Here is a 26,407-nt window from a genome sequence, read left to right as displayed (position 1 = left end):
ATACCCCTTGAAAAACCTCTTCTCGGACCCAGGCGTCTGTGATGCCAGTAGTCCGCAAATTGAAGAAGTCGGCCTTCTATCCTGGGCACCCACAGGAGGAGGCCCGCCTCATCAGGCAGAGGGTTTATCGTCCAGCTTAAAAGCTAGAAGTCTGGCCAACCAGGACCTCTTAGCTTGGTTGTCCTGCGAAGACTTCCTAGATTTTAATGTAGCTATTGATGGCAGACCTGCAGAATTTGAAGCTGTCAGAAGTAGCCAGTATTTTATCTAATTCTGCCCCAAAAAGTACATTTCCAAAGTAAGGATTACAGAGCCTTCTTTTACCCCGAATCTGCTTTCCAGGACCTTCACCAAAAAGGATCTACGAGTCGCAACCGATGCTGAATATGCTTTAGACGCTAGGAGCCCAGCATCTATTGCAGCTTCTCCCAAATAGGGTTGATTCCCTTAAGTAGGAGATTTAAGTCAGCTGTTCACGGGTAGCATTTGGTAGAGTATCCTCCAATGCCCCAGTCTATTCTTCAATAGCCTTGGACACATAAGCCCCAGCAATAGCTGGTCGAGTAACAGCTCTATATGATGAAAAAACAAGAGATATGGTAAGAACTTACCTTTGTTATCTCTGTTTCTACGAAGTCCATAGGGTCCACAGGGTTGACCTTGGGGTATAGGTTGGGAACCAAATCCGGGCACCACGCAGTTAAAGCTTTTAGCTCCCAGGATGCACTTGGGTCCACTCTACCTATACCCCCACCCCCAAGCCAGAGGCACCTCAGTTTGTAAGTAGCCAAAGGCCGGAGGAGGAGAGAAAAAGAGAGAGAAAACTGGAACACTCAATAACCATACTCACAGAAATGGGAAACGGAAAACCGGTGACCAGCCACACATTTGAAGCCAGGTGCGTCAGGGCGGGCGCCCTGTGGACCCTTTGGACTTCGTAGAAACAGAGATAACAAAGGTAAGTTCTTACCATATCTCTTGTTTTCTACTTCAGGGTCCATAGGGGGTCCACAGGGTTGACCTTGGGGATGTCCCAAAGCAGTTCAACCAAGGGAGGGGACGCTCCTGTGCTGAGAGGAGAATCCGCCGCCAAAAAGGAAGCATCCTGAAAGGCAAAGTAAACCAATGCCTAGAACCTTAAAAAGGTGTGGACAGAAGACCACGTGGCCACCTAGCAAGGCAAAACAGCCAAGGCGCCACAGCGAGCCACCCACGAGGGTTACATGGCCCGAGAAAAAACAAGCATCAACAACAGAAAGGTCTACCCATGGGTAGGCCCCTGAAGACATACGAGGCCGTCCAGCCAACATCTGGCCATAGGCCGGCCATCCTTTCCTGTTAAAACCAGAAATCTCAGATCACCAATAAAGAGTCCGATTTCCGTCAGGAACTTGAACGGATCACATAAATCCACAGAGGCCGGACCACAGTCAATGAGGCCACACCAGCCGAGAGGACTGGGGACTGAATGGCCGCACCATAAGTTCCAGAATTATATGGAACCTAAAAATCACTAAGAAGAAACACAGGGTGAGAGCAACTCACACCCTGACATGATGCCCTCCAGAAGAGGGAGCCACATGAGAACGCTCCCAATTCCGACACTCACCTGGTTGATATAAACTCCCTGAGAGAAAGAGAGAAAGCCAAAGCAATAGACCATGTAATGGCTATCACAACCAGCGGTTCCATTAACTTTCCCCTGAGTTAATGAAGAACCACTACTAACTCCCAAGGAGTCCCTAGGGAGGACAAATGGAGGCATAATCCAGAAAACACTCCAAAGGATGAGCTGGATACCAGAGCGGAGCAATTCCATATCTTAATCATACTGACAGTGTAGAGATCCGCACTGTCAGGAAGGCCAGGCCGAGGGTGAAACCCAAGCCAGCCGGAAGGAATGCCAGAATATCTGGAAATCCTGGACACCAGAGGATCGTATCGACAGGTATAATACCATAAGAATTATGGCTGCCACAGTTTGTGGTAGGTCCCAGCAAAAGCTGATACATGTGCTCTAATCATTCCAACGATGACAAAGCCAGGGAAGCCATAAGACCACTATAGGGACGCAGTCAAAGACAAACGACCCAGGTCCAAGGCAAAACCAAGGACCCTGAGATAACAGGTCCGGGCAGTGAAGCATCAGGAATGGAGTATCGATGGAGAGACTCCGAAAATCCAAGTACCCCTGACATCTGGGGCAATCAGGAGCCACCAGCAGGAAAGCATCTCCGTCTCGATTGAAACACTTCCCTCGAGGAAGAAGGGAGACCGGAGAACACAGGTACTCAAATTGGAAGGACCACTTCACCGACAGAGTCACTGAAGGTTGCTTCAGAATCCCCAGAGTTGGACTGTAACACCATAGTGTGATAAAGTCAGAAGGCCAAGAGGGTCACCTCAGGGGGGCCCCCCTGCTCACCAGGAGATGAAAACCTCTCTTGGGGAAGAGACTAGTCCCGGGATGCACTTCGTGACGGCTGAGGACTTGATATGAACGCTGCCGAGATGGTCGGGAGGAGACCCTCGGACCATGTCCGAATGTGTGACATACCTGTCATTGCCACCCAACGAACAGTGTTGCTAAAAAAGGAAGCCACTGCCCTGACCCTGTTGGACTGAACTTTTTCAGGTTCACCGGGAAACAAGAGTTATGCCAGAGTGAAGGCCCAAGACAGGCTAAAGTTCCAAAAAGGTAATTGACAGGGTGGAATCGACAGACGTCCAACTGCACTGAAATGGATGCGAACCAGACACTGTCCTTAGCAAAGAATACCCTGGACGAGATGACCATAGCCACCCGGAAAGGGACCGACTTGCCTCCGGAGAGAGCATCATCGTTTGAACAGTGATCCGACAGAAAAAACTTGTTCCATCTGGAGATAAGCCAATTATGGAAAGGCCTGGAATGGTACTGAGCCCATTCCACCCTTCCAAAGGCAGACACTGAATAGTGGACCATGCATCCCAGAGTGTAAAGACATATGTCAACTGCGTAGACATCCATGTACTCCTAATGGAAGAGTGGAGATGCCATCTTACGCCAGAAGAATTCTCAGATTCTGAGAATCCAGCAGGGCTCATAGGCGAAGAATACCCAGAGAGGGATGCAGGGAAGACATTTTCCCCGTTGATTAAACGTCTGCACCCTGAAGAAGCCACGGTCATCCTGACCTGGCTGTAAAGTACCCCGGCGATCCTGCTAAGAGCAGGAGGCCGTCCAGGTACAGGAGCATTGGGATATACTGAACAGGAGAACTGTCAGAAAATCCAAAACGCTATTAAACCCCTGTGGGGCTGAGGACAGTCCCAACAGGCAGAGCCCGAAAAATTGTAAGTGCTGTGATACAGCAAACCTCAGTGCATGCTGAGGCAAGGTCTCTGTAAGTACCCGTAGGCACGCGTCCTGTATATCCAGTGATACCATCAAGTCCCCAGGTTCCAAACATAGTATGATGGAGCATAGGGATTGCCTCCTGAGCCCAGGTAGCTTTAGGAACTGGTTCAGGGAATTGAGACAGCGAATAGGCCAAAGAGGACCATTCAGCCACCGCACCAGAAAGAAAGCAGAACAACCAGTCCCTCGCTGAGAAAGTGGGGATGGCCTAATGAGCTCCGCTTACCGCAACAACTGTATAGCTTTCTGGATTTGTTTGGCCCTGATCGGGTCTGAATAAGGGCCTGCGTACCATCATCTGGAAAGAGGCCGCCTGAGCAAAGAGAGGGCGTACCCTCCTACCCGCGGCAACTTGACACTAGTACCGGGCGAACTGAGAAAATCGCCATCTCCCAGTGGTAGGCCTGTCTCGTCAGGCTGAAGATATATCCGAAGGCTCAGAAGCAGTATCAGCTGGCAGTCCAGGCCTGCTCGGTACTGGATATGTCGGCCCTCGTAGAAGAAGAAACAGACCTTTAGGCTGACCCAGAGGACAAAAAGACTTAACAGACTTAGTCTGAGGCCTTGTAGTGGGCATAGCTGAAGGCGGTAAACTTGTACTGCCAATGTTACTACAATCCTGTCAAGGTCAAGACCGAACAAGATCTACCCTATAGATGGTATCTGCACCTCTGCATTCCCAGAGCACAGCCATAGGGTATTACGGAGGATACAGTCGCAGCCGGAACTCTGAAAGTTAGGAGACTGATCTCCAATATAGGCATTTCCACCTATGACAACTGCATATATTACGTGAGCGACCAAATACATTTGAACCCCAGACGTGTTGGAGGGGAAAAAACATTACAAACGCATCAGCTCAGTATGCAATAGTATTAACCAACCATGCTATAACCATGGTAGGATGGGTAACAAGCCCCGAAAGCAAGTATACTGATTTCAGGCAGAGTTACCCCCTATGGATCCGAAGAATCCGACCATGCAGGAATGGGAGGCGTCAACGTATGTAATCAGACGAGTAACATGCCCATCCACCCCAGGAGGGACTCGTGATAACCCTCAGGGAAATTGGGACATGAGGCCAAACACTTTGCAATACCTCGTATCTGGCAACAGCCAGAGTCCCGCCATGCGATCCACCCGCTAGTCAGCAACAGAGAACACGAAGGCACGTAAGACTGAGGGGTGTATGATACAGGTGCAGGTCAACATTCACTCTAACCAGAATGGACCTGCTACCAGCCCCAAAGCAGGGATAATAATACCTGAAATAGGCTTCCCCCCCGTGTAAGAGGGAAAGAGCCCAACTGGGAAGTAACCACAGGGCGTCAACCACGCCACTTTGCGTGTCGTAGAAAACGACATCCACCCAGGGTGGCTGTGGTAATCCCTGTAAGGGGAATGACAGACTATGGTGGCACCAGGGGGAATTCATATACTGCGAAAAAACCCTGCCGGGAGCGGTAGTCTGTGTCACAGGGGAAGAGTGCAAGAACTGCGAGATACCCTGAGATGAAAAAGGGCAGCATGGTGAAGTAACTCCAACTGAGGTACAACAATGGGGCCCGCCCGGCGATCCGCAATTGAGAGGATCCCGAGAAAACAAACCGCCCAAGGGGGTCGTGAAAGGGGCCGGTACCAGATGACGCCACACACAGAACCCTTTATGAAACAAATCCTCCGCAATAACACCTGCAGCACATGACTTGCAGGATAGTAAAAAATGGGTGTAGTATAATGCTCTATCTCCTGGTCAAACATATCTGACCAATCTTGCGGAAATATCAAGCAGCTCTATACTGGTCCTGACTGATGCCAAAATTAGCCGCAGGGACCCATTTTCAGCGTATGCAACACACAGTTCCATCTAAAATGTGGCAACGTGCAGCACGCAACAGTATGTGACAAACCTCACAAATATTAACGAGTATATAAATGTGAGGTCTCAGAACCACCCTAAGTACAGCTGTATCAGGGCAGATAAAGAAAAGGGATAGATATAAACTGACAGGTGAAAGAATTAAGTACAGACAGTCAGCACTAGCATAAGTCACATACAATGCAGATATATATATAGATATATACACACATAAGCATGACATACAATATACTGCATTATGTCACTGCATTCAACTTACCCAGATTCAGTGTCTGGAAAGGCTACAGCGCTGTGTACACTGACCTGATGGTGAGGTACGCAGGGGGACAGGACCAACTGCCATCTCCGGAGATCTCTGCTGCACCACAAGAAAATGGCCGCTGGAGACCTCAGAAGAAGCGTGGCCCGCGGAGGAAGCAGCTCAGGGACGCCAGACTATACATACTGAAAGATGCGCTGAGCTGAGGAGCCGCTGTAACAGGGAAAGCTTCCTCCCCTGGCTGGCTATTAACCTCCCGGGACGCCGGCTCCCAGCACCGATCAGTAAGTCCCTGGTGGTCTAGTGGACACACGGGGTATGGGGGGGCCCGCCGCCACTGCCGGCGCCTCCGGTCTGTCCCCAGAGACCGGAGGCACAGGACTGCATATTAAATGCGCGGATCACCGCAAGCGGTGATCCGCGACCTTACCTGTTCCCCGTGGATCCGGCAGCAGTCCTGGGCGCCCGCAGAGTCCGGCTAGTACAGACTCTGGGGTCCCGCTGAGATCCCCAGATCTGTACTGGCGTCTCAGCGCCGGCGGGGTGACGGAGCGGCAGCTTAGACGTCCTATGGACAGTCCGACGCTGCCGCTCTAAAAGTCCAAAGTAAAAATAAAAAACTCTGTTCTTACAAAAAAATATAAAGCTTAGGGGCTGTTAATCAGCTCCCCACTGCACTAAACGGTGACCCGACTCCGGCCGGGCACCAACTTAAACTGAGGTGCCTCTGGCTTGGGGGTGGGGTTATAGGGAGAGTGGACCCAAGTGCATCCTGGGAGCTAAAAGCTTTAACTGCGTGGTGCCCGGATTTGGTTCCCAACCTATACCCTAAGGTCCACCCTGTGGACCCCCTATGGACCCTGAAGTAGAAAACTGCTTTAAGACAGGTTTCAATTTTCCTAATCTGTAGGATCTTTAAGAGAAGATGCTGACAGAATAACAAATGTAGCGTTCCTGACTACGTGTCACCTGAGAATCCACGGTAGGAGGGACTTCCCACTTTGTATCCTTTCCCAGCTGCTGAATGTACTAAGATGCTAATCTTTCCATTATCTTCAGGTGTTTAAATACTGAAGCCTTATTTCTAACAGCCAGCACATCATCCTGTATACTTAGGATTGATTTGTCCGCCCTCACCAAAGAAGAGACATCCACTGCAGAAGGATGGTCCTCCTCTCCAGTGCTAGACTCTGGAGAAGAACCCGGCGCATCATCCAATTCCTCCGAAGATGCGTCTTAATCTACATGCTGAGCAAACAAACTAACGTCTGCTTAAAAGCCTTAGCGCCTACCGGTTTGTTCGTAACAGTCGCCATACTCTGACCTGAGTGGTATAAACATCCAACCAGGAAAAATGTATAGGAGGGACAAACATAGCATGCTGTGTGTATCCCATTAAAGGAGGCAGTGTAGGAGTAGCCAAATGATCCAGTAGCTGCGTCATCACCTGGGACAAGGAGGTAACCAAGATGGCTCCTGTACAGGTGCTGGTAGACTGGACTGGTGATGTGGTTCTTTATAACAGACAGCACACCAACCATCCTGTATAAAGTTGTGAAAGGACAAGCCTGCCAAACAAGATTTACCTGAAACCAGCACCGAGGCCTCAACCACGTGTTATTTTTTGCATATTCCATAATAAAAGGTAACAATGTAATGCAATGTGACAGACTTCACAAATATTAATAAATATGAAGTACACAGAAAAAACCCCATCCACATTAGAGGGATAAGGAGACAAAACAGTGATCATTATAACAGACAGTCAGAAATAAAAGGCAGTATCAACACAGCAGCTAGCTAACAGTCACATACAATGCATATGTAATTTAGTTGCAATAGACTCTGAATCAACTACTCAAACACAATGCTTGGTAGGATATAGAGCACCATATACCTGACCCGAGGGAAAGGTATACAGGGTGACGGACCCAAAAACCTCCTGAGACCAAATCGTTTCAGCAGAGCAGAGCACAGATAGTGGACTTTACACGAGGATAGTAGGAGGAGCGACCCAGACACGCAAAAAGTATTGATGGATCTGTGTCTGGGTCGGGGGAGAGTCTACCTCCCCTAAGCTGTATCAACTGACCGGGTACGCTGGCCTCATGGCAGCAGAAACGTCTGCTGCCGATCCCCGGCGTCAGATGATAAGGCCCCGGTAATAGACGCTCAGCATTGCTAGCTCAGACACAAAAAATTACAAATAAAACATAAAATAAAAGCTTGAGACCGCCTGAGCAGTCCAGTTACAAAGGTGCGTCTGAATCCTGTTGCACCAAACGAACAACTAAATGCCTGTGGCCGGGGGGGCAAGGGGCGAGGTATATATGGCGGAGGACCAGAGGCATCCTGGGAGCTGAAAGCTTAACTGTTTGGTGCCTGGATCACGCCAACCACATTATCCCCATGGTATCCCTGTAGATCCCTATGGACCCTGAAGAAACATACTAAATTTCTAATAGCATATAGATTGTTTTATTTACCAAACACTAATATTGCCAGGTGAAAAATTTTTGGGGAAGATTGTTAGGCAGAGGACATTTTAAATAATTTCACATCCCACATTAAATGTTTTATCTTCTGTGAAAATATTATACAATTTACTTGTAGAAGCTACTTCATGCATAGACATAAAAATCTTAGTTTATTTCTTTACCCATCCCTTTCCTATATCCAACATATTTACACATGCTCTGAATAACAAACTGATCTAATATTAACAAGTTACATAGAGGTATGTGCATATAGCGGACACTTAATATGTTTAAAAAGTTCTGTATCCCAATTACTTACATAGAAACCACTTATTATTATAATGATAAAACTGCAATACCTTTCCTTCATCAATAAAGGTCCGTTTAGTCTTTAACTATATAGAAATTATCATCATTAGAAAGAATATTCAACTTATCAAACATAAATTATATTTTTTAAACTTAATAAAACCCATATAAGGGTAGCAATAAACTTAATGCAACTGTCACAGTGACTTCAGATAATGTAGTTAATGTTGGTTGCCTACCCTTGAAAAAGTCCCCACATGGGATGAAACGTGTTGGGACATTACTGACTAAAGTGACTTTTATATTTTACCCATAGACCATATGTTTGTATGATCTACAGTGTTAACTTTTTCTCTGACACCGATGCTGCCTATCTGGGCATAGGTGCAGAACAATAAATAGCTTTTTATCCATACTCCATATACCTAGTGTTCTGTCCAGGTATTATTGGACACATATTCCTTGCCCTTTACACCCATCACTCCAACACACGCATAAGAGGTGTATCCGGTGGACCAGCAGGAGGACGTCGAGACTGGGTAAGTCCTACATGTTACTTACCTTCTGCACCATAGTGCCCACCAACATCTGATACTGCGATTTGTTTTTGTGAATTCCTGAGGTGGAGTGGCTGATTCCTGGGACAGAGACCATTGGAGAGGGGAGAATATACCTATATATGCTATCCATTAATCAAGAACTTTAACATCATCCACTTCTAACCCTGACTTACATACAGATGAACACACTGCCTAAAGTTTTAGGCCACCAGTATTTACCAGCAGGATTGCCGTTTTAAGAACTACCATCCCACAGATTTCATTAGGTGGATCACACCAGGACATTTCTTATAAAGACTTTAATCTCAGTAGCTTACATCTAAAGTATAGACATCAACAATACTCACAATTCCTTGTATATTACAACAAATACACCAAATATACATTCTAGAGTTTAATAACAGTTAATGGTACAATAGCACCTTAGAGCGCGGACACCACACTTTATTAATTTCGAATTTTGTAGGAAGGCGGGGAAACCTTCCAGGTGTTCAGCTGCTAGAGGTGCTACTCATTAGCGCGAATCCCTATAATTATCCGCAATGTTGGTGACTGGTTCTATGTTGAATATGATGGAAAGAGTTACGCAGGTGAGAACAAGGGGATGTGGTTAGCAGACCGGTGGTCGGGATGCCGCCGGTCTAAATCCAGACGCTGGAAGTCTGACTCGGGACTTAAGATAGGCGTCAAAATACAGAAGCCTATCTTAAGCTCGATGCAGGAATACAGAGAAGACGCCAGCCCAAACGAGGTAAGCCGGGATCTTCTGAGCTGTTAGCCGCGGAAGGGGGGGGGGGGGGGGGGGTGTTTAGGTAGTATAGCAGAGTTATACCCCTTTTACACCGAAGCCAAAACCAGGGTTATTGCAGGGTTAACCCGGGCAGCTCCCTGGTGTAAAAGGGGAGAGGGTTGAATCGCCAGATCGACTAATCCGGCAATCCAACCCAGGTAAATAGCAGTGTTTAACACGGGCGTAGCCCGTGTAACCCCGCTGTGAGAACAGCGCACTCCGGGTCACGATGACCTGCAGTGCGCTGCAAGCCGGCCGATTGGTCCTGCTTCAGTGGCGCTTGGAGATGACGTCATCTCCAAGCGTCCACTTTCACACCGGGAAAGCCGGGTCTATGCAGACCCGACTCTGGTGTCGGAATATCCCGAGTTGGCGCCGGCTAAATTCCGGGTCTGACCCGGATAGGAACTCTGTTCCAACTCCGGGTCAGACCCGGAATTTTGGTGGAAAAGGGGTATTAGTATACTTACCCAACCCGTCGGGATACCATCCATCGGGATGCTGCTGTCTGTACTTTGACAGAAGGCATCCCGACTGTCAGTATTACATACCCATTCTAAGAACAAGGACATCAGAGATGGTGAATACTTAGTGAGCACAACGGAGCTAGCTGGCAGCAACTGGAAATGGCCATCATCACCAGATTAAATATATTATACATCGTTACAGTTAATCAGGAAGATAAACAGGCCTACATTATTTAATTTGAAAGGACTCAAGGTATGAGTAATTTGTATCAGAGCCCTTTGACTGGGGACAGAAATGTAACGTGTCACATGACAAAATTGATTTTAAGTATAGTTTGGTTAACATTCAGTTTTTTGTTTGTGTATCAATCATAAAAGTTTAGGGTCTTATAAGTGTATAGTATATAAATTATATTGTAAAAATAATTAGGAGAGCAGGTTTAAATAAATAAGTCCCCTCCTTTCCTATGTCCATTCTGTTGTAATACGAGACGCATATAAACAATAAAATTTTACTACCAAGAGTGTACATTTTTTCTGCTTCTAAGCATTAATTAGGACTACTTACCCCATATATTATTGTCATTTTTAAAATGTTGAACTTCAGCTTAATTTTGTGTGTGGTGCATGTAAACTTCTAAAAATTAACATGAAACGTAAAATGAGTCACATGGAATGACCCAAAGACATCTGCTCCAGCCATCTTGGCATGTCAGACACATTACAAATGGAACGTTACATCAAAACAAGTCCACCCAAACTTCAAGTAAGGAGAGGAACACTGCTGCAAAAAAATGTGAATGGCTGAGTAAAACGCATAGCACATACATACATCATTCAAGTGGGAAATCGTTTAGGTAACTTAGGCTGTACCTGAACATCATGCAGCTGATTGTGAAAACGCTGAATTAAATCATTCAATTCTTCATTTAGCTCTGAAGTTAAGCTCAGTCCAGACACACTTCCCGTAGTTTCTGTTACAACTTGGGAGACAATGAAAAAAAAAAAAAAAAGACATTCTGATCAACAACTTATGTTAAGATACAATAAAGTGAGTCTTTCAAATATAAAGGGAGGTCTACTCAAAAAACAAACAAAAAATCATAAAGCCGCGCCAGCATATTCTGTAGTGCTAGACAATTTTGGGGGAAAAAAAACCAGCAATACAAGCAAACCACATGCAAAGTTATGTGGAGACGGAAGGCTGTTTGAGCATAGACCGAGAACACGAGTTTTGTGTCATCTATGTAGAGGGGTGGTAATTGGGAGGAGAGGCCTAGAGAGTTTAAATGGGTAGTGTGTGAATTTGATAAGCTTGCCTGAAGAGTTTTCAGGACATGATGAAAGTTTTGTAGGCAAGAGCAAAGTCTCGTTGTGCAATGGTGGGTAAAGCCCAAAAAGAGATTTTTAAAATCGGTAATGGGAGCTGGTGTTGTTATCTTTAATTAGCATGCCCTGACATATTACGCAGCATTGCATATTTGGTGGAAGGATGGGGTGTGGGGGGGGGGAAGGTTCACGACAAAAGCGAATTACACACAGACAAAACAGTAGGCAAAGACTGCCCTGTCCAAATAAGCTTACTATATGAAGAGGTGGGGGAGCACTTGCTACATAAAGTAGAGGATTACCAAAAGTAGCTGCTGGTGTTGAAATTATAGAAGGTTACTGTAAGGCTGCAGCATGATCATCCACTAATAAAGCAGCCAGTTGGAGTCTGGCATTTCTATGCAGCGACTGGCAATGCAGTTTAAATGAGAGACTGCCGACGACGGAGGAATGAAACATGAACCAGTCACTACAGAAATCATAGAACAGCTGCTGTAAACCATAGCTGTCCTTCCCTATTTACTATATCGGACCCACCTTCCTCTCCTGGTTCTAGAGTAGGACTTTGCTTCTGTGCTGAATGGATGCTCTCATGGTCTTCATCCAGCTTGGAGTAGCCTGGTGCTGGGCATGTTACATTAATAGCATGCTCTTTGCAGTACACAGAGCCAGGACAGCAGTTTCCCATGTCTGGTAGCATATGCTGTCACCACAGAGATCTCCTCAGGAGAAGCAGCGATGGCGGCAGCTAGAGGTTCTCAACTACCCTGTCCTCCTCAGCACTAGCGAGTAATATCCCAGCGCCAGCACACAATGAATGGTCTAATATCAGTGGGAAGGGGATATTATAGGAGGGAAGGGCAGGGGGTGGATATAAAGCACAGACTGTTGGTCGCCCATCACTGCAATGCGTGTGGATGGGAGGTGCAGATCTTGCACAGAGAGCACTGGCCAAGCTTGGGGGTATTTTCAAAGACATGCAGGGATGTACATTGGTGACGTCTTGTTTATGGCTATGTATGTGATTATTGGATATACAGGCAAACAATGCAGGGACTGAGAGCTGAGCAGCAGCATAATAATGTCTTACAAGGAAGTTCGGCCTAGTAGCAGTATTCAAAATAGATTTGATTTAAGTGTGGACTACTTTGTAGCTCTGCGGAGGTAGACGTAGGGAAAGTCCCTGTGACCAACTGTCATTTTGTCCTGTGCTCAAAAGGGGAAGGGTTCAGCAGCGGCTGTTACTCTAATGGCGCACATCCACTAGGCAATATTAATGAGCGATTGAACGATAACGATATCCTTCCATCGCTCATTAATCGTGCACTAAAATGTCGGAAACAACCAGCAATGCGCGCTCCCGCAGGTAGTTTCCGACATCAATCATCGCCCAAACATGCCAATCGATCTGCCGATAACGACAGTTTGGCCATGTTCGGGGATGATGGAGGGTGCCTGCACTGAACGATTTCATTCATTGTAAACACTGCACAGTACAATGAACGACTGAACGATATCTTTCAATATTTTCATTGTCACCTAGTGGATGTGCCCCTTAACTCCCCAGCGGTCAGCGCGTATGTAATACATAGCTGCATGCATCACCAATGGCAGCGGGAAGACACTAAACGCTTTCCATTACTACCCAGAGAAAATCACCAGGCGGCCAGCGGTGGATTATGTAAAGTGGGAGCTGGTGCCATACACAGGCAGAGCGCAGCAGGGGCACGCCTGAAATCAGACATTACTCAGGGATATAGTGTATGTAGCACACACACGGGGAGATGCATCAAACCTTCAACAGAGATAAAATGGAGACACAACCCACAGCAACCAATCAGCTTCTACCTATCATTTTAGAGACTGTCCCAAACAAATGTTGATTGGTGGATATGGGCAACTTCTCACTTTCTCTCTCTTAAAGGTTTGCTACATCTCCCCTAGGAATTTATACTGAAATCCATATTACCTTATTATTGCTAGAGATGTGGTATATTTAGAGAAGACCAGAGGGACCCTAGGACTCTGAGGCAATTGCCACAATATATTATTTACAGGAAATCTTAAATTACCCAGTGACACTACCACTACAGAGACGACACTGCAGCACCTTCACCCTACACTATAAGGCAGAGCTATACGTTATCCCTGCAGTCTTAGCGGGTCCTACATGTTATCATGGACAGTAATGGGTAACACAACAACTTGGCCAAGAAACCTTTTCATTCAGATACACGGCAGTATTCTCCCCATGCTATATTTCTCGGGTAGTCCGCTAGGTCAAATTCCGATGCCGCTCCCGGCACTGTGACTTGGCCGAAAGCTGCACTGCTATGATGTTGCATATAGAAACTTCAGCGCAGTTCAACTAATTGGCCACGTCACAATGCAGCTAACCACGCAGAGACACCCCAGACGGAAGGAGGATCCCAGCCGCCTCCTCTTCCCTTTGACTCTGGCTCACCCTGCAATGGAGGCAAGCATTGCAGCCTCACAGCCTCTCCTTCTCCTACCTTGAGGCCGCAAACAGTGAGATGCCGGGTGGTAGGGTGCACGATAGGCATCTGGTTAACACCCCCCTCCGCCCCACACTCACCTCTCACCCATCCCCCCCACCTGATAATACTGCCAGACATAATAAAAATTCTGTGGAGAACACAGCACAAAGTGAAATGGTGTAAAAAAAATATTAAAGTAGAATTTATTATAGCCAATTTACCAGATTCATCCATTACAGCAATAGCTTGTTCAGCCTTGTGCTGTAAAGCAAGAAGAGCGGCCTGTCTTCCCTTTAAGGCCCTGAGCTGCTCCTGCTGCTGTAGCATCCTTGTCAGTAATGCATGTTGTTTCTTCATATTTTTAAGCTCTTCTTTAGCCTCTTGCTGAGGATCGATTGCCTGAAGACAAAAGAGCAATTTATTATAAAATGCAATAAGTGATATATAGAGATATATATATGTATATGTATATATCGCTTAGGAGGAATCCCACAGAAAACAAGAATTGGACAATGGTTGGTCGTTCTAGAAAAAGGAGATAAAATGCCTGTGCCCCATACACCTAGACTGAGCACTAGGTGCTGCCTGGTGCAGATGTTTTTCCCAGGGCTCTGCACGTTCTGTATTCAGCTGGGGCTCTGGCTATGGGGATAAAAGTCACCTTTGTAAAATAGTTTCCTAGGTGGTAGTTCTACAGGTACCAATGTTATCTAATACTTACAAATAAAGTAACACTAGTTTTTTTAAGGTCTGATAACATTGTACTGTGAGGCCTCCTTATCTGATGCACCCACAACTTTATCATGCACATTATACATCAAATGACCATGTTAGGCAGCACAGATCTTACCAGTATGTACTGGGAGAATCATAATGCCATGACTTCGATCTAAAGGTGCGTATCCACTAGCAGACTGTGAAACGATTGAACGATAACGACATTGTAATCTTGCAGTCGTTTCACAGACTGTGCTGTGCCTACACTGAATGTTCAGTCGTTCAGTGTAGGCACCCTCCCTCATTCCCGGACATGGCCAATCTGTCGTTATCTGCAGATTGACCAGCATGTTCAGGCGAAGAGGTCAAAAACGACCAGCGGGAGCGCGTATTGCTGCTCGTTATCGACATTAAACTGCCCAATTTACAAAAGATTGAATGATAACGATGTCGTTATCGTTCATTCGGTGAGTGGATACCCGCCTTAAGGATGACTGACAATTATTCACATTGTAGAGAACCATTAGCTTTAAATAGATAAATTTCAATAAACTGTACACAAACTGCAATCACATTTACAAAACAGAAAAGATGAATCTCTTCACACTTACTGGACTTCTATCACACTTAAAAAGACCAATAATTCCAGATTAACATTATAATACCATTACCAATCTCATTATCAAACATCTCCATTTCACCATGTTTACTCTACTGCCACCCACTTAGTCAGATCTGAAAATTAGAGGGTAACGTGTGCGCAGCTTCAGCCGTAGAGGTCAAAGACATCATTTTCAGTCAGAATAGTCTTCTAAACAATCGGCAAAAACTTTGATTTACGTCACCAAAGTTTTTGACTGAAAGAACCCAGTAGCTTCATGGGACAGCCCACAATGCTACACAGCCTGCTAAGAGGTAATGGCACAAATACAGTACAGTACAGTTCACTACTGTTGTAAACACAAAAAAAAGGGGGGTAAAGTAATGGAATAATCACCAAAAAACTCATGTCTAGTTCACCCACTTCTAATTAACAATATCATTATCTAGGACAGGGGTGGTGGACTTTTTTTCTGCAGAGGGCCATTTTGATATATATAACATTATTCACGGGCCCGCTGCAGGCCACGCTTCCTCCGTGTGAAATCACATGGGGCGTGGCCACAATTGCCGGTGATTACAGCAATGCCCGAGCTGTAAGGGCAGAGGTGTAACAGTCTGCAGCATCCTAAGGACGTTCGAAGTGGCACTGCTGCATAGATTCTGGCTGCAGGGTGCCATTCTAGACGCCCTGCTAGCCAGATGAGGCTAGCAGAAAAAAGCTGAGGGCCAGACCAAATGATCCCGCGGGCCTGATACGGCCCCGGGCCTGAGGTTCGCCATCCCTGATCTACTACAACATAATGCATAACCTGTATGCACAGCTGCTAGTTTGTGACCTGCAAATGGTAGGGAATAGGCCACCTATGTACCATTACATAGTGCATTATTACATTTTGCACTTATAAACATTGACAGCAATTCAATAATTGCACAGTGAAGTCGGACTATATTGATTTCAGTCGAGATGTCTATAGAATATGTCCATTAGAACACACTATGCTCAAAATAACTGATTATGGATTAACATTCCACAGGAGAAGGTAATATTTAATATCCTGTATTTACTTACTTTACTTTAAGAGGCCAAATACAAGTGGTACAGTTTGCAGAGTACATAATAAAGCAGCATGCTAACTTTCCTCTACACATGCCCTTACCTACAGCAAATATTACAGTGATCTGTAGAGACCTACATTAAACATAAACAGAAAAAAATAAAGACAAGTCTCAGTTCTGAAGTCTAAAGCTGGATACACAATGATGGATATATCACCCGTTCCGTTGAACGGGGTATATACCCGGGGTGTACAGCAGATATATCTGAACAACGTTTTTCACAGACATATCAGATCTGCTGCGCAGCACAGCACATGGCTGATTTGAAAGATACATTAGCCATCTGCTGGTGTGCACAGGCGACCCGTTAATTGCCCGTACAATGCTGCAGGGACCCGGCAGTGATTAAATGCCCGCCAAGATTAGCTGTCAAAACCGGCACTTGCACAGACGATTGGCAAGTGTGTGAATATTTACCAATCGTCAGATAGGTCGGTAGTTTGGCTGAACAGCCAGTCGACCTAGTGGGTACCCAGCTTAAGGCTTAAGCAAAACTTGGTCATCTTAACTGTATTTCCACCTGCATGCCTGTTGAAATAGTATACTGCTATTAAAACAAGCTTTAATTGCAGTAAACACAGAAAAAATAAGTGGCATTTCTGTGCAGTAATATCCACATTCCCTTATGTTTAGTAAATAGTTACAGTAAGGTGCATAAGTATTGGGACATTGACAGAATTGTCATATTTTGGCCTCTATTCACCACCACAATGGCTTTGAAATTAAACAAAACAAGATGTGATTTAACTGCAGACTTTCAGATTTAATTTGAGGGTAATTACATCCAAATCAGGTGAACGGTGTAGGAATTACAACGGTTTCTATATGTGCCTCCCACTTTTTAAGAATGTACATTTTTAACTCCAAATCGTGACCACGACTGCCTGGGGAGAGTTCAGGGGAAATCGTGTACATCGGCTGATTGGGAGCAAGTCGGTATGTGTGTGGGCACCTTGAGAGTCCTGCACCACGAGCCGCAGAAGGTGCATAGACAGCAGACAAGATTCAGATCAGAGGGTGCTAGTCATGTCATAAAGGCGTACTGTTCTGCAACCTTTTTGTCCCATGCTTGTCTCTAATACGTAATTAGTCTATATGAAACCATTTAAATGCAAGTGAAGAATGCATTGTACTAGAAAATATATCACACAGAAGACTATTTTTACATATGTACATTTTGGATAAAGGCTACCTCCTTATTTTCCAGATCAATGTACAGTAAATGATTATAAAATGTGCTACAGATTCAGTTACTAAATTTGCAAGCCACTGCATAAAACAAAATTAAGTCCTGATAAATAAATGACAGCGAATGCTTCCAAACAGACCAACTTAAATATAAGAAAATGAGCCATGTAAGGACTAGTAAAATGAGATCAAAGACGCAAGAAGAAAGGTCAGCATACACCACTGACCACTTCATCAAATGTTTGTGCTAAAATGTGGAATAAGAAACCAAGGCAAGTCAATTATAAGGACACAGTCTCTAAACCTTCAATGACAAAAGAAAGTCTGTGATGCAAAGATATTTCAAACCTTATATACCATCTGCAGTTGATGCTGTCCGACCCCATTACAATGTAGAGAAGCACACAGCGCTTTCCAAAGGGAATACTGCATTTTCCCCTCCTCACCTGCATTTATTTTACTAAACATAGTACAAGATGATGTGACTGCCAAAATCATAATGTTCATAACAGAATGGGATTGAAACACCGACAGCGGATGCCCGACAGGAGGAGATCCCGACTGGGGCAGGTAGTAACCCTTACCCTCTCTTAGTGGTGCCTATCCCTAACCCCCTCTTACTGCTCTCTAAACCTAACTCTCCGGGAGGGGGGGTACCTAACCAACACCCCTAGAGGTGCCTAACCCTAATCTCCCCCTTCCCAAACCTAAGCCCGGTAGACTCCCTAATCCTAACCCTCCACCCCCTGCATGCCCCCCCCCCCCTCCTCTAGGGGTGTGGGGAGAAAGCCAACCAAAGTTCCGGGGACGCAGCTGTTTATCTGCTTAGTGTGGCGCCAACAGCCACGCGCCCGGCACTTTGGTCAGAGAATGCCGGTTAATGCGCGCCTTAATACCCTTGTTAAGGCGCGATAACTGACATTCTCCAACCACACAGCGCACTGAATTGAATAGCTCCAGGTGCTCGCTCCCGTCGCTATTCAATTTGAGTTGAATCGCCCCCAAAGAGAGCTAGACGCTATTAAAGTGGTGATTAAGAGCAAGGAAGTACACGAACATGAATAAACGCAGTACATGCACCTCAAAAATGGTGGAATGGTATTCTAGCCCAACCTTCATTTAATTGACAACACTACTAGTGAAAGGGTCCTGTAATTGTGCACATACTTCAAAAGACACTTTTGAACTGTTTATCTTGGTTATCGCTTATAATCACAGGGAAATGGTAAAAAGATTGTGACAAAGCCAATGTAAAACATAATTAGCCATGAAGAAATCTATCCAAGGTGATATTATAATGTGTACCTTAGACTGTAGTCCATGATGCAGAAAGCAAGTGCTACTTGGCCACAATTGCTTGCCATTCACAGCCAGTCTTTCACCATTACTTTTTGGATAGGTGATGCCAGAGGGTAGAACTTTCATTTGTGATGCTGAGCTCCCTAGACAGTCTTCAATTCGTGGTCGACTAAGAGGTACCTCCTTTATTAAATAATATAGCTGATCAGACTTAGCCACACAAAAACATGCCAGCTGCTCATTTCACAGTTTGAGTTTCATTCTCATTCCTTATAGAACTTTTACATAAAAAGAGCAAGGGTCAGAAATAGCATTCTTACTTTTATTGGCATCCTTAACACGTATTATAGTCTCTCAACCAACAAACTCAATGCAATAAAATTTTTCAACTTTGGTTCAGGTAAAGCCAATAGTCATGAAAAAGGAGATTTATGTCTTACCAGGTTAAATCCTCTTCTTCGAGATCCATACTATCACTCTATAGGGGACACAGCCAGAAACCATGGGACGTCCCACAGCTATCCCATTATGGGAGGGGATGCGCAGGAGTTGTGTTGACATCTCTTTGGCCAAAAATAACGTCCGTGTTAGAGAAGGCCTCAGATTAACAGAACTGTGGTAAGTATAGACTGAAGACCAAGGGCCGCTCTACAAGGCTGCTCAGCCGAGGCACCCTGGTGAACTGCCTAAGAAGTATCCACCAATCTGGAAAAATGATCCAACATAAAAGACGGAACAGGGAGGTCCGCCATAGCTAAAGTGTGCCAGATAATTAAACGTAGCCAACTGGCCAAAGTCCTTGTGGTAACCGGCCAGTCCAGTTAACGAAATTTGAAGAGGACAAAACGTGGATCCTCCCTACAGAGATCCCAGGTCCTATCCAGAAATCTGGAGGGCCCACACCACGTCTAAAGAGGTCTCTGTCACGGTCCTGTGGACCGACCCTCCAGATACGCCAATCTGAGAATCGCCGCCCGTGACTTTTACAGGTTACCTCAGCACGTGTGGTTAACTAAACCTGTTAACTGCCACCAGCAAACGGGAATTTTAGTGTTAAAACACAGGGTAAGTCTTTGCTCTTACCTGCCATACAATAATGCACACATAGTAAAAAAACAACAACAAAAAAACACGACTGTTTATCAGGGGCCTGGCCAGATTTCTTGTAATTGCCACAGACATTTTTCTTATATGCCATATACAATTGGACATAATTATGGCTGATGCAGGAAACATACCTTCTTCAACCTCTGTTGTCCATCTTCAAAGGGGACTAGTCCAGAGGAGTTTTGTCACCTATCCACATACATATATGCTACATACTAATTTACAAGGGAAAGTTACATGTTTATACCAACACAACATCATGTGCAGTTATGCCCATTCTGATGCGAAATCAGCTATTCCGCTACAGTCTCCTCCACAGAACAATCAGGTTCCTGAATCCAGGAGATATTAGAGAAGACATACAAGAGATTCAACTCCCACCAGACCGCCAAAGCGTCCACCCGAAGGGCTCCCGAATCCCTGGCACGGTAGCAGTACTTCAGAAGCTTGTGTTTGTATAGAGATGCCATCAAGGCGATGTCTGTCCAGCGATGAACTAGTATCTGAAAGGCATCTGGATGAAGGGCCCATTCACCTGGGTGGAGGCCCAGGCAGCTGAGGAAGCTCTCTTCCCAATTCCAGACTCTGTGGATGTAGACTACCGACAGAGCCGGAAGCTGACACACTACCCAGACAAGAATGCGACTTACCTCCTTCAAGGAGCTACGACAGAGAGCCGCCCTGATGGTTTATGAAGGCCATGGCAATCACATTGTCAAAATTTTCCTAGATCGGACCATGCTATAGGAGCAGCAGATCCAGGCAGAGAGCTCTGAAGATTACTCAGAGATCCAGAAAGTCGATCAGCAGCAGGCTCTCAGAAGTTGATCACAGACCCTGGAAGGTCGTTCACATCAGTGGTGAGGAGGACCCTGTGAGGAATACCAAAGGGGACGGGCCCTGTCTAAGCGGGATGCCTGGACCACAAGAGGAAGAACCGAACCTCCCAGTAGTGGGGCAAGCTGTCAGTGGGACCTGTTCCATCGGGATCTGAATGTCAGAGTGCATTGACACTCAGCGATGACTTAAGAACCTCTGAATCCTGGTTTGTAGGTCCCAAAGCTTTTCTAGTGGAAGATTTGCCAAACCCTGGGTACCAGCAAGGGCCCCAAATGGAACATCTCCTGTGACAGAGTCCAGGAGGATTTCATCCCATTGACGAGCCCCTCCGTGGGCCTGGAGGCGATCTATTGAGAGACTATGTTCCCTGAGAACATCCGGACACCGAACAAGGATCAGAAGGTTGTCTACAGAACGTAGAAAACTGATACCCCTGCAGCGTAAATGAGCTGCCATGACTTTCGTCATAGAGCAGAGGGGACATTGAAAGACCAAAAGGCAATGCCAGAAATTGAAAAGCTCCTCCCAGCCCACAAGCAAGATAGGAACCTACAAATAAGCATCCCGAAAAATCCCAGGAGGCCCTGAGATCCCCTGGATCCAGTGCCCAAATGATGGAACGTGGCGACTCCATGCGGAATCTGGGCACTGACAAAAAATCGTTTCCAGGTTGAGGATTGGCCAGAAAAGACCCTCGACTTCTGAACCAAGAGGAGGCTGGCATATAAGCCCTTGACTCTCTGAGACAGGGGAACTGGAAAAAGTACTGTGGAGGCCAGCAGGGACTGAATAGAGTCCCCCAGTGCTTCCATTTAGTCTTGATCCACCGGAAAGTCTGAGGAAAAAATAGGTTCTGAGGCCTTTCCTTAAAGACTACGATGTAGCCCAGGGAGAGGACACCTCGCTCTCAGGAATCCAACGTGGTCGGTGGCCAGGTGTTAGAAACCACATTAGTCTGCCTCCCACAATGGGACCCACAGCTGGAAGTGTGTCTTGTCAAGCCTGTCAGTACGCCTGGAGGTAAGACAACAGGTAGACCTAGGTCACAGAAAGAGGGAAAGGCCGTCCTGGACGCCGGCCTCGAGGCTACAATCGTGTCAAAATCCGTATCCCACGACTGCCTCCTGAATGCAGAAGAGCCCCTATGGCCTTCCCAAAGTCTCAGTCAGCACGTCAGAAAAAATCTAGAGGACTCGCCTTGCAGCCACAGAGGAAGTTGACACCAGTATCAATTGTTCGTCTCCTAGATAAGAGGCCGCCATCTGATGTGCTCCCCTAACACCAATAGCTTGTTCCTATGGGTACACGAGCTGATGCTCTCCTGAAAAGAGTCTGTCCAACCTCCGACTGCTTCAGCTACCTAAGCGGAAGTCAGGGTTGGACATGCGATAGCGTCTGCAGAATACAAGTCCTGTCAACACCGCCGGTGGTCTCCCACACCGGCGGTGACGGCCACTGCAGCGCAGCTCCCTGTAAGTTAGGAGCCGCTCTTACATTCTGAGCACTGTCTGAGCTCCCCCCTGCAGGTCCCTGGTGTTTGCGGGGGGGACCGGCCGAAGTCACTGACCCTCTCGCTAGTGCTGTGGCTTTCGGTGCAAAGGCTCGGTGGACGCCACTTATACATAAATATAAATTAAAAGGAAGCATAGACTGCTGAGCAGACTCTAGAAATGTGACATGCTCATGCAGAGCACCAGACTAAGTTTGCCTGGGGCTAGCAGCGGGGTATGTGGGGTGCGGGGGGGAGCCGGGGCTGCTGAGAGACTAAGCTTAACTAGTTGATTTCTGGACGACTCCTGCTCCACCCTATGCCCATGGTCTGTGCCTGTGTTCCATATGGAGTAAAGAAAAAATTCAGCCTATCCATTCATTAGGCACAAGTGACAGCAATTAGGAATGACGTTGTGAAGTACATCAGGTTTTAGGCAAGAGTTCTCACTGTGCCTCAGCCGTGTCACTCGCTCCTAGCGAATGGATAGGCTATCACATCACTAACATTACTGCAGTGAGTAGACATAAGGTATACCAACTTAAAATCATTAAAGAAAGGTGTTCTCCCACTAAGTGGTAAACAATTTGAACTAGGTTACATTGCACTATTTATCTTATTCTTCAAGTAACACCATTTTGATGTAAAAAAAAAAAAACCCTAACAAAACATGTTTTCTTAAAATTAATATACTGTTCTAAAAATGGAATCGTTACTTTCTCTGCTAGGGGCAAGGGATTAATAAAGGAGGACAATAGAAAACCTGTAACACAAATTTCAAATCGCCACTATCCTGTGACAAGGTTTATAAAACAAATAATGAAATATACATTTTTGTGTAGAACTACACACAAGTTACAAAATCCAAATTATATGACAAAGGACAAGCAATATACAATTTTTCTGGGCCTATTAGCAAAAGACGTCCCATAACAATGCTATTGCCCCATATTATATACGCCATACAATGAGGCAGCTGGTCAGACCAACATAAAATTTTCTCGACAATGAATATGCATACATTTACAAATAAGTAAAGACGTACATACAATTAATGAAATTAAAATAGTACTTGTAACTTAACTGCACATTATACAGATATCTACATAACAAAACATAGGATAGGTTTATGGGGTTGCAGCAGTGTTTCTTTAAAATTCACATTTTGCATGCCTTTAGAGAAGATCTCATTCTATACATGTATTAGGCACGGATGATAGCCGGTCAGCTTTCAGCACTGTTTGTTGCATAAGTAATGCATCCTCTCAGCATCATTCTTGTTTTTCCAACTCTCATAATGTCCTGTCTAGGATCAGTTTTATTTTCCTAATAAGATTATGGCTCCTCCAGTTACTTTGCTGAAATACTGTATACCTCCATGTAGGATAATATATCACTTCCTGGTATACTTTATTATATCATTGATTCACAACAGATTAGGGGGTAGATTTACTATCGGCAGCTTTGACAGATTAAAACAGCAAATGGAATAAATGCTTAACAAGCCTGATTTAACATGATTTGCGGTTTTAAAACAATCGGTCAAATCCAATAATGATCAAGAAAATTTTCATCCTAGATGTGCTAGATACATTTTCTGGACTTTTAATGACGTGGGGTGAACAAAACTTCTGGTGATGCAAGTACTGTTGTAAAGGATGCAACAAAACCATATATTAGAGGGTCAATAATTAGCCAAATTGATATTAAAACTGTTTTCTATGGAACAGGAGGCAGCAACAGCTGAGGCTGCCTATACTTGTTCCCCAACTCATGATGCGGTCGAAGCGAAGAGCAACAGTCTGCACTCACACCAGGATTTGTTAAAGAAGAAGACACTGAAGATGGTTTTTTCATAATTAAACATACTGGTATTAAACTTGTTTATATAGCCAAGACCTCATAAAGGTGTTGTTGCTGAGATGCCTGTACATTCTCAGACAAAAGTTCGAAAACAACTAGCTGCGATAACCCATTTACACATGAAATGTGCGTTTTTACAAGTAACGCAAATCTTAAGCTATTCAAATAGAGCGCAAGTTAACATGCATTAATTCTCCATAGGCTTTAACGTAAGAATTTTTTCACAAGGAACTCAGCAGGTGAAAAGTTGGGGAAAAACTTATTTTAAAAAGTTACAAATGTGGGGACATGGGAGATCATTCAGACCCGCTCGCTAGATGCGTACGCTTGCGAAAATCATCCAGCAACGAGCGAACGCATCCTAGCGAGCGTGTATGAATCAGGTCCTTAGTTCATATCCACTGGGACACCCTCCGTAATGATTTGCACTTAGTAGTTTTTAATTAGCTTAATTTGGCCAATAATGACATGTAATTTTAGGGGTGAAATAATGAGTTACAAGATGTGGGACAGGTATAAGGGGGTGCTGTATTAATGGGATAGGTGTTTTTAAGCTTGCAGGTGTGGAGTTACAGGTGTTTAACAAATTATTAAAGGTGGCTTAAAATTACACAAATATCTACTTAACGGCATTTTTATGCACTCTAAATTTATCTAGAGCATTTTTTTGCAGAAACACTATTTTTTCACGGTTATTTAAAAATGCATATAATAAAACATTTGACACATTTAAGAACCAGAAATACTTTGCTTTCAACCATTAACAGACTTCTATACTGTGAACCATTATTTGTATACATTTTTTTGGGGGTACAGGCTGATCTCTCCATTTCCACTCACACTTTACGTGGGCATTACCAGCAAGAATTACTGCGCAAATGCTGGATTAAGCATTTTCCAATTGAACTTGCTTGTTAATTGGGAGCACCTTTTATGCATTAAGTGACATTACCAGGCAATATGCGTGTTAACTTAACACAAGGTAACAAAAAACTTTATCGCTGCTTATTGAATTTGCCCCAAAGTATATGTTGAATGCCCATTACCCCACATTCCCAATAATTTATTAAAAAATAAAAAAAATAAATGATCAGGGCAAAGTCAGCAAATGATATCAGGGGGGTTACAAGCAGCCTCTAATGGGAAATTTAAAATTTCAGATAACTGTACTTCCACAATCAATGCATGAGACAAACTTCACTGTACTCATGAAGGAACACAGAAGTCAATTACAAGTCGTGGCCACTAGATTTTCATATATTATGCTCCTTTATTTTTTTTTATGGCGCCACAAGAGTTCTGCAGTGCCTTACAAATGAGCAAAACAAGAAACAGTGACTTACAGCACAAAACAGTGCAGGACAAGGAGATGGTTAATAAATAAAGCTGCATCAGTGATCATAACACTCAAATAAGCAGCAGGACATCATCAACAAGGGTTAGGTTCCGTTGTAGGGAGTATTTGATAGTATAAGTAAGGGAAAGGAAAAGCACATGAGCAAATAGGGCCATGCTCATTACATTCTACAGTAGAGGGGCAGACATACAGGGGTGACAGATGGGGTAGACAGTGAGGAAGGGAGCAAAGGAGCAGTGGGTTAGGAGGAGAGCTGAACAGCTTTGATGAAGAAGTGTGTTTTGAGAGTTTAGTAGAGAGGTGGAGATAACACTATACTACATGAAGATCAAGCCAGGTTTTTGCCCGCCACTTCCAAACACCTGATATAAACTCATTCTCAATCTGCAAGCAAATTATAACAATGGGCCTCATTCAGATGAGGATGGAGGGGCTGCGCAAAGTACAGATGTTTGGGACTTACATTACATATCCGTATGCACAGACGGATGACAGAAATACCACCAATGGCCAACAAATTGATAGTTAACAGCAGACATTACAAAGTCTGGGAATAAAAAACACCAGTTTAATAGATAATGTGATCTATGTTCCTGATAATAGTCCTCAGATATATATACAGACTGGAGGTGGGATGTTTCACCATATTGCTTAGATGCCTCCAAATATATTACATCACTTGGGGGAACTCAATTAGACACGATAAAGCGTACACTTAAAGTCTGAGAAGTTTTCGCACACCGTGTATTTTGGTGCGATATTTTCGCAATAACCTATTACAAAAGTTGCGAAAACGCATTTGCACGAAAACTGTTCGTGGAGTAACCTGCGAAAAGTACAGGTGAATTTTGAGGAAATCT

At 44.9% G+C, this 26,407-nt stretch overlaps 1 protein-coding gene across 7 annotated transcripts in view; it reads right to left on the bottom strand.

The window, feature by feature from the left end:
* Window positions 1-26,407, bottom strand: part of PCM1 (pericentriolar material 1) — a 225,883-nt gene that overhangs the window by 127,201 nt on the left and 72,275 nt on the right. For 5 of the 7 annotated variants that reach the window (XM_088478763.1, XM_088478762.1, XM_088478760.1 and 2 more), the window contains exons 7-9: window positions 18,898-19,074; window positions 14,190-14,367; window positions 11,015-11,124 (exon numbers count right to left, since the gene is read on the bottom strand). In XM_088478763.1, the coding sequence (XP_088334889.1) occupies window positions 11,015-11,124; window positions 14,190-14,367; window positions 18,898-19,074 (465 nt within the window). The remainder of the gene's footprint in view (window positions 1-11,014; window positions 11,125-14,189; window positions 14,368-18,897; window positions 19,075-26,407) is intronic. The other 2 variants (XM_088478764.1, XM_088478766.1) reach the window with 1 other exon arrangement.

This window comes from Taudactylus pleione, unplaced genomic scaffold (assembly GCF_031769625.1).
Source record: "Taudactylus pleione unplaced genomic scaffold, aTauple2 ptg000218l, whole genome shotgun sequence".
Classification (NCBI taxonomy): domain Eukaryota; kingdom Metazoa; phylum Chordata; class Amphibia; order Anura; family Myobatrachidae; genus Taudactylus; species Taudactylus pleione.
This window is presented reverse-complemented; position numbering and strand designations above follow the sequence as displayed.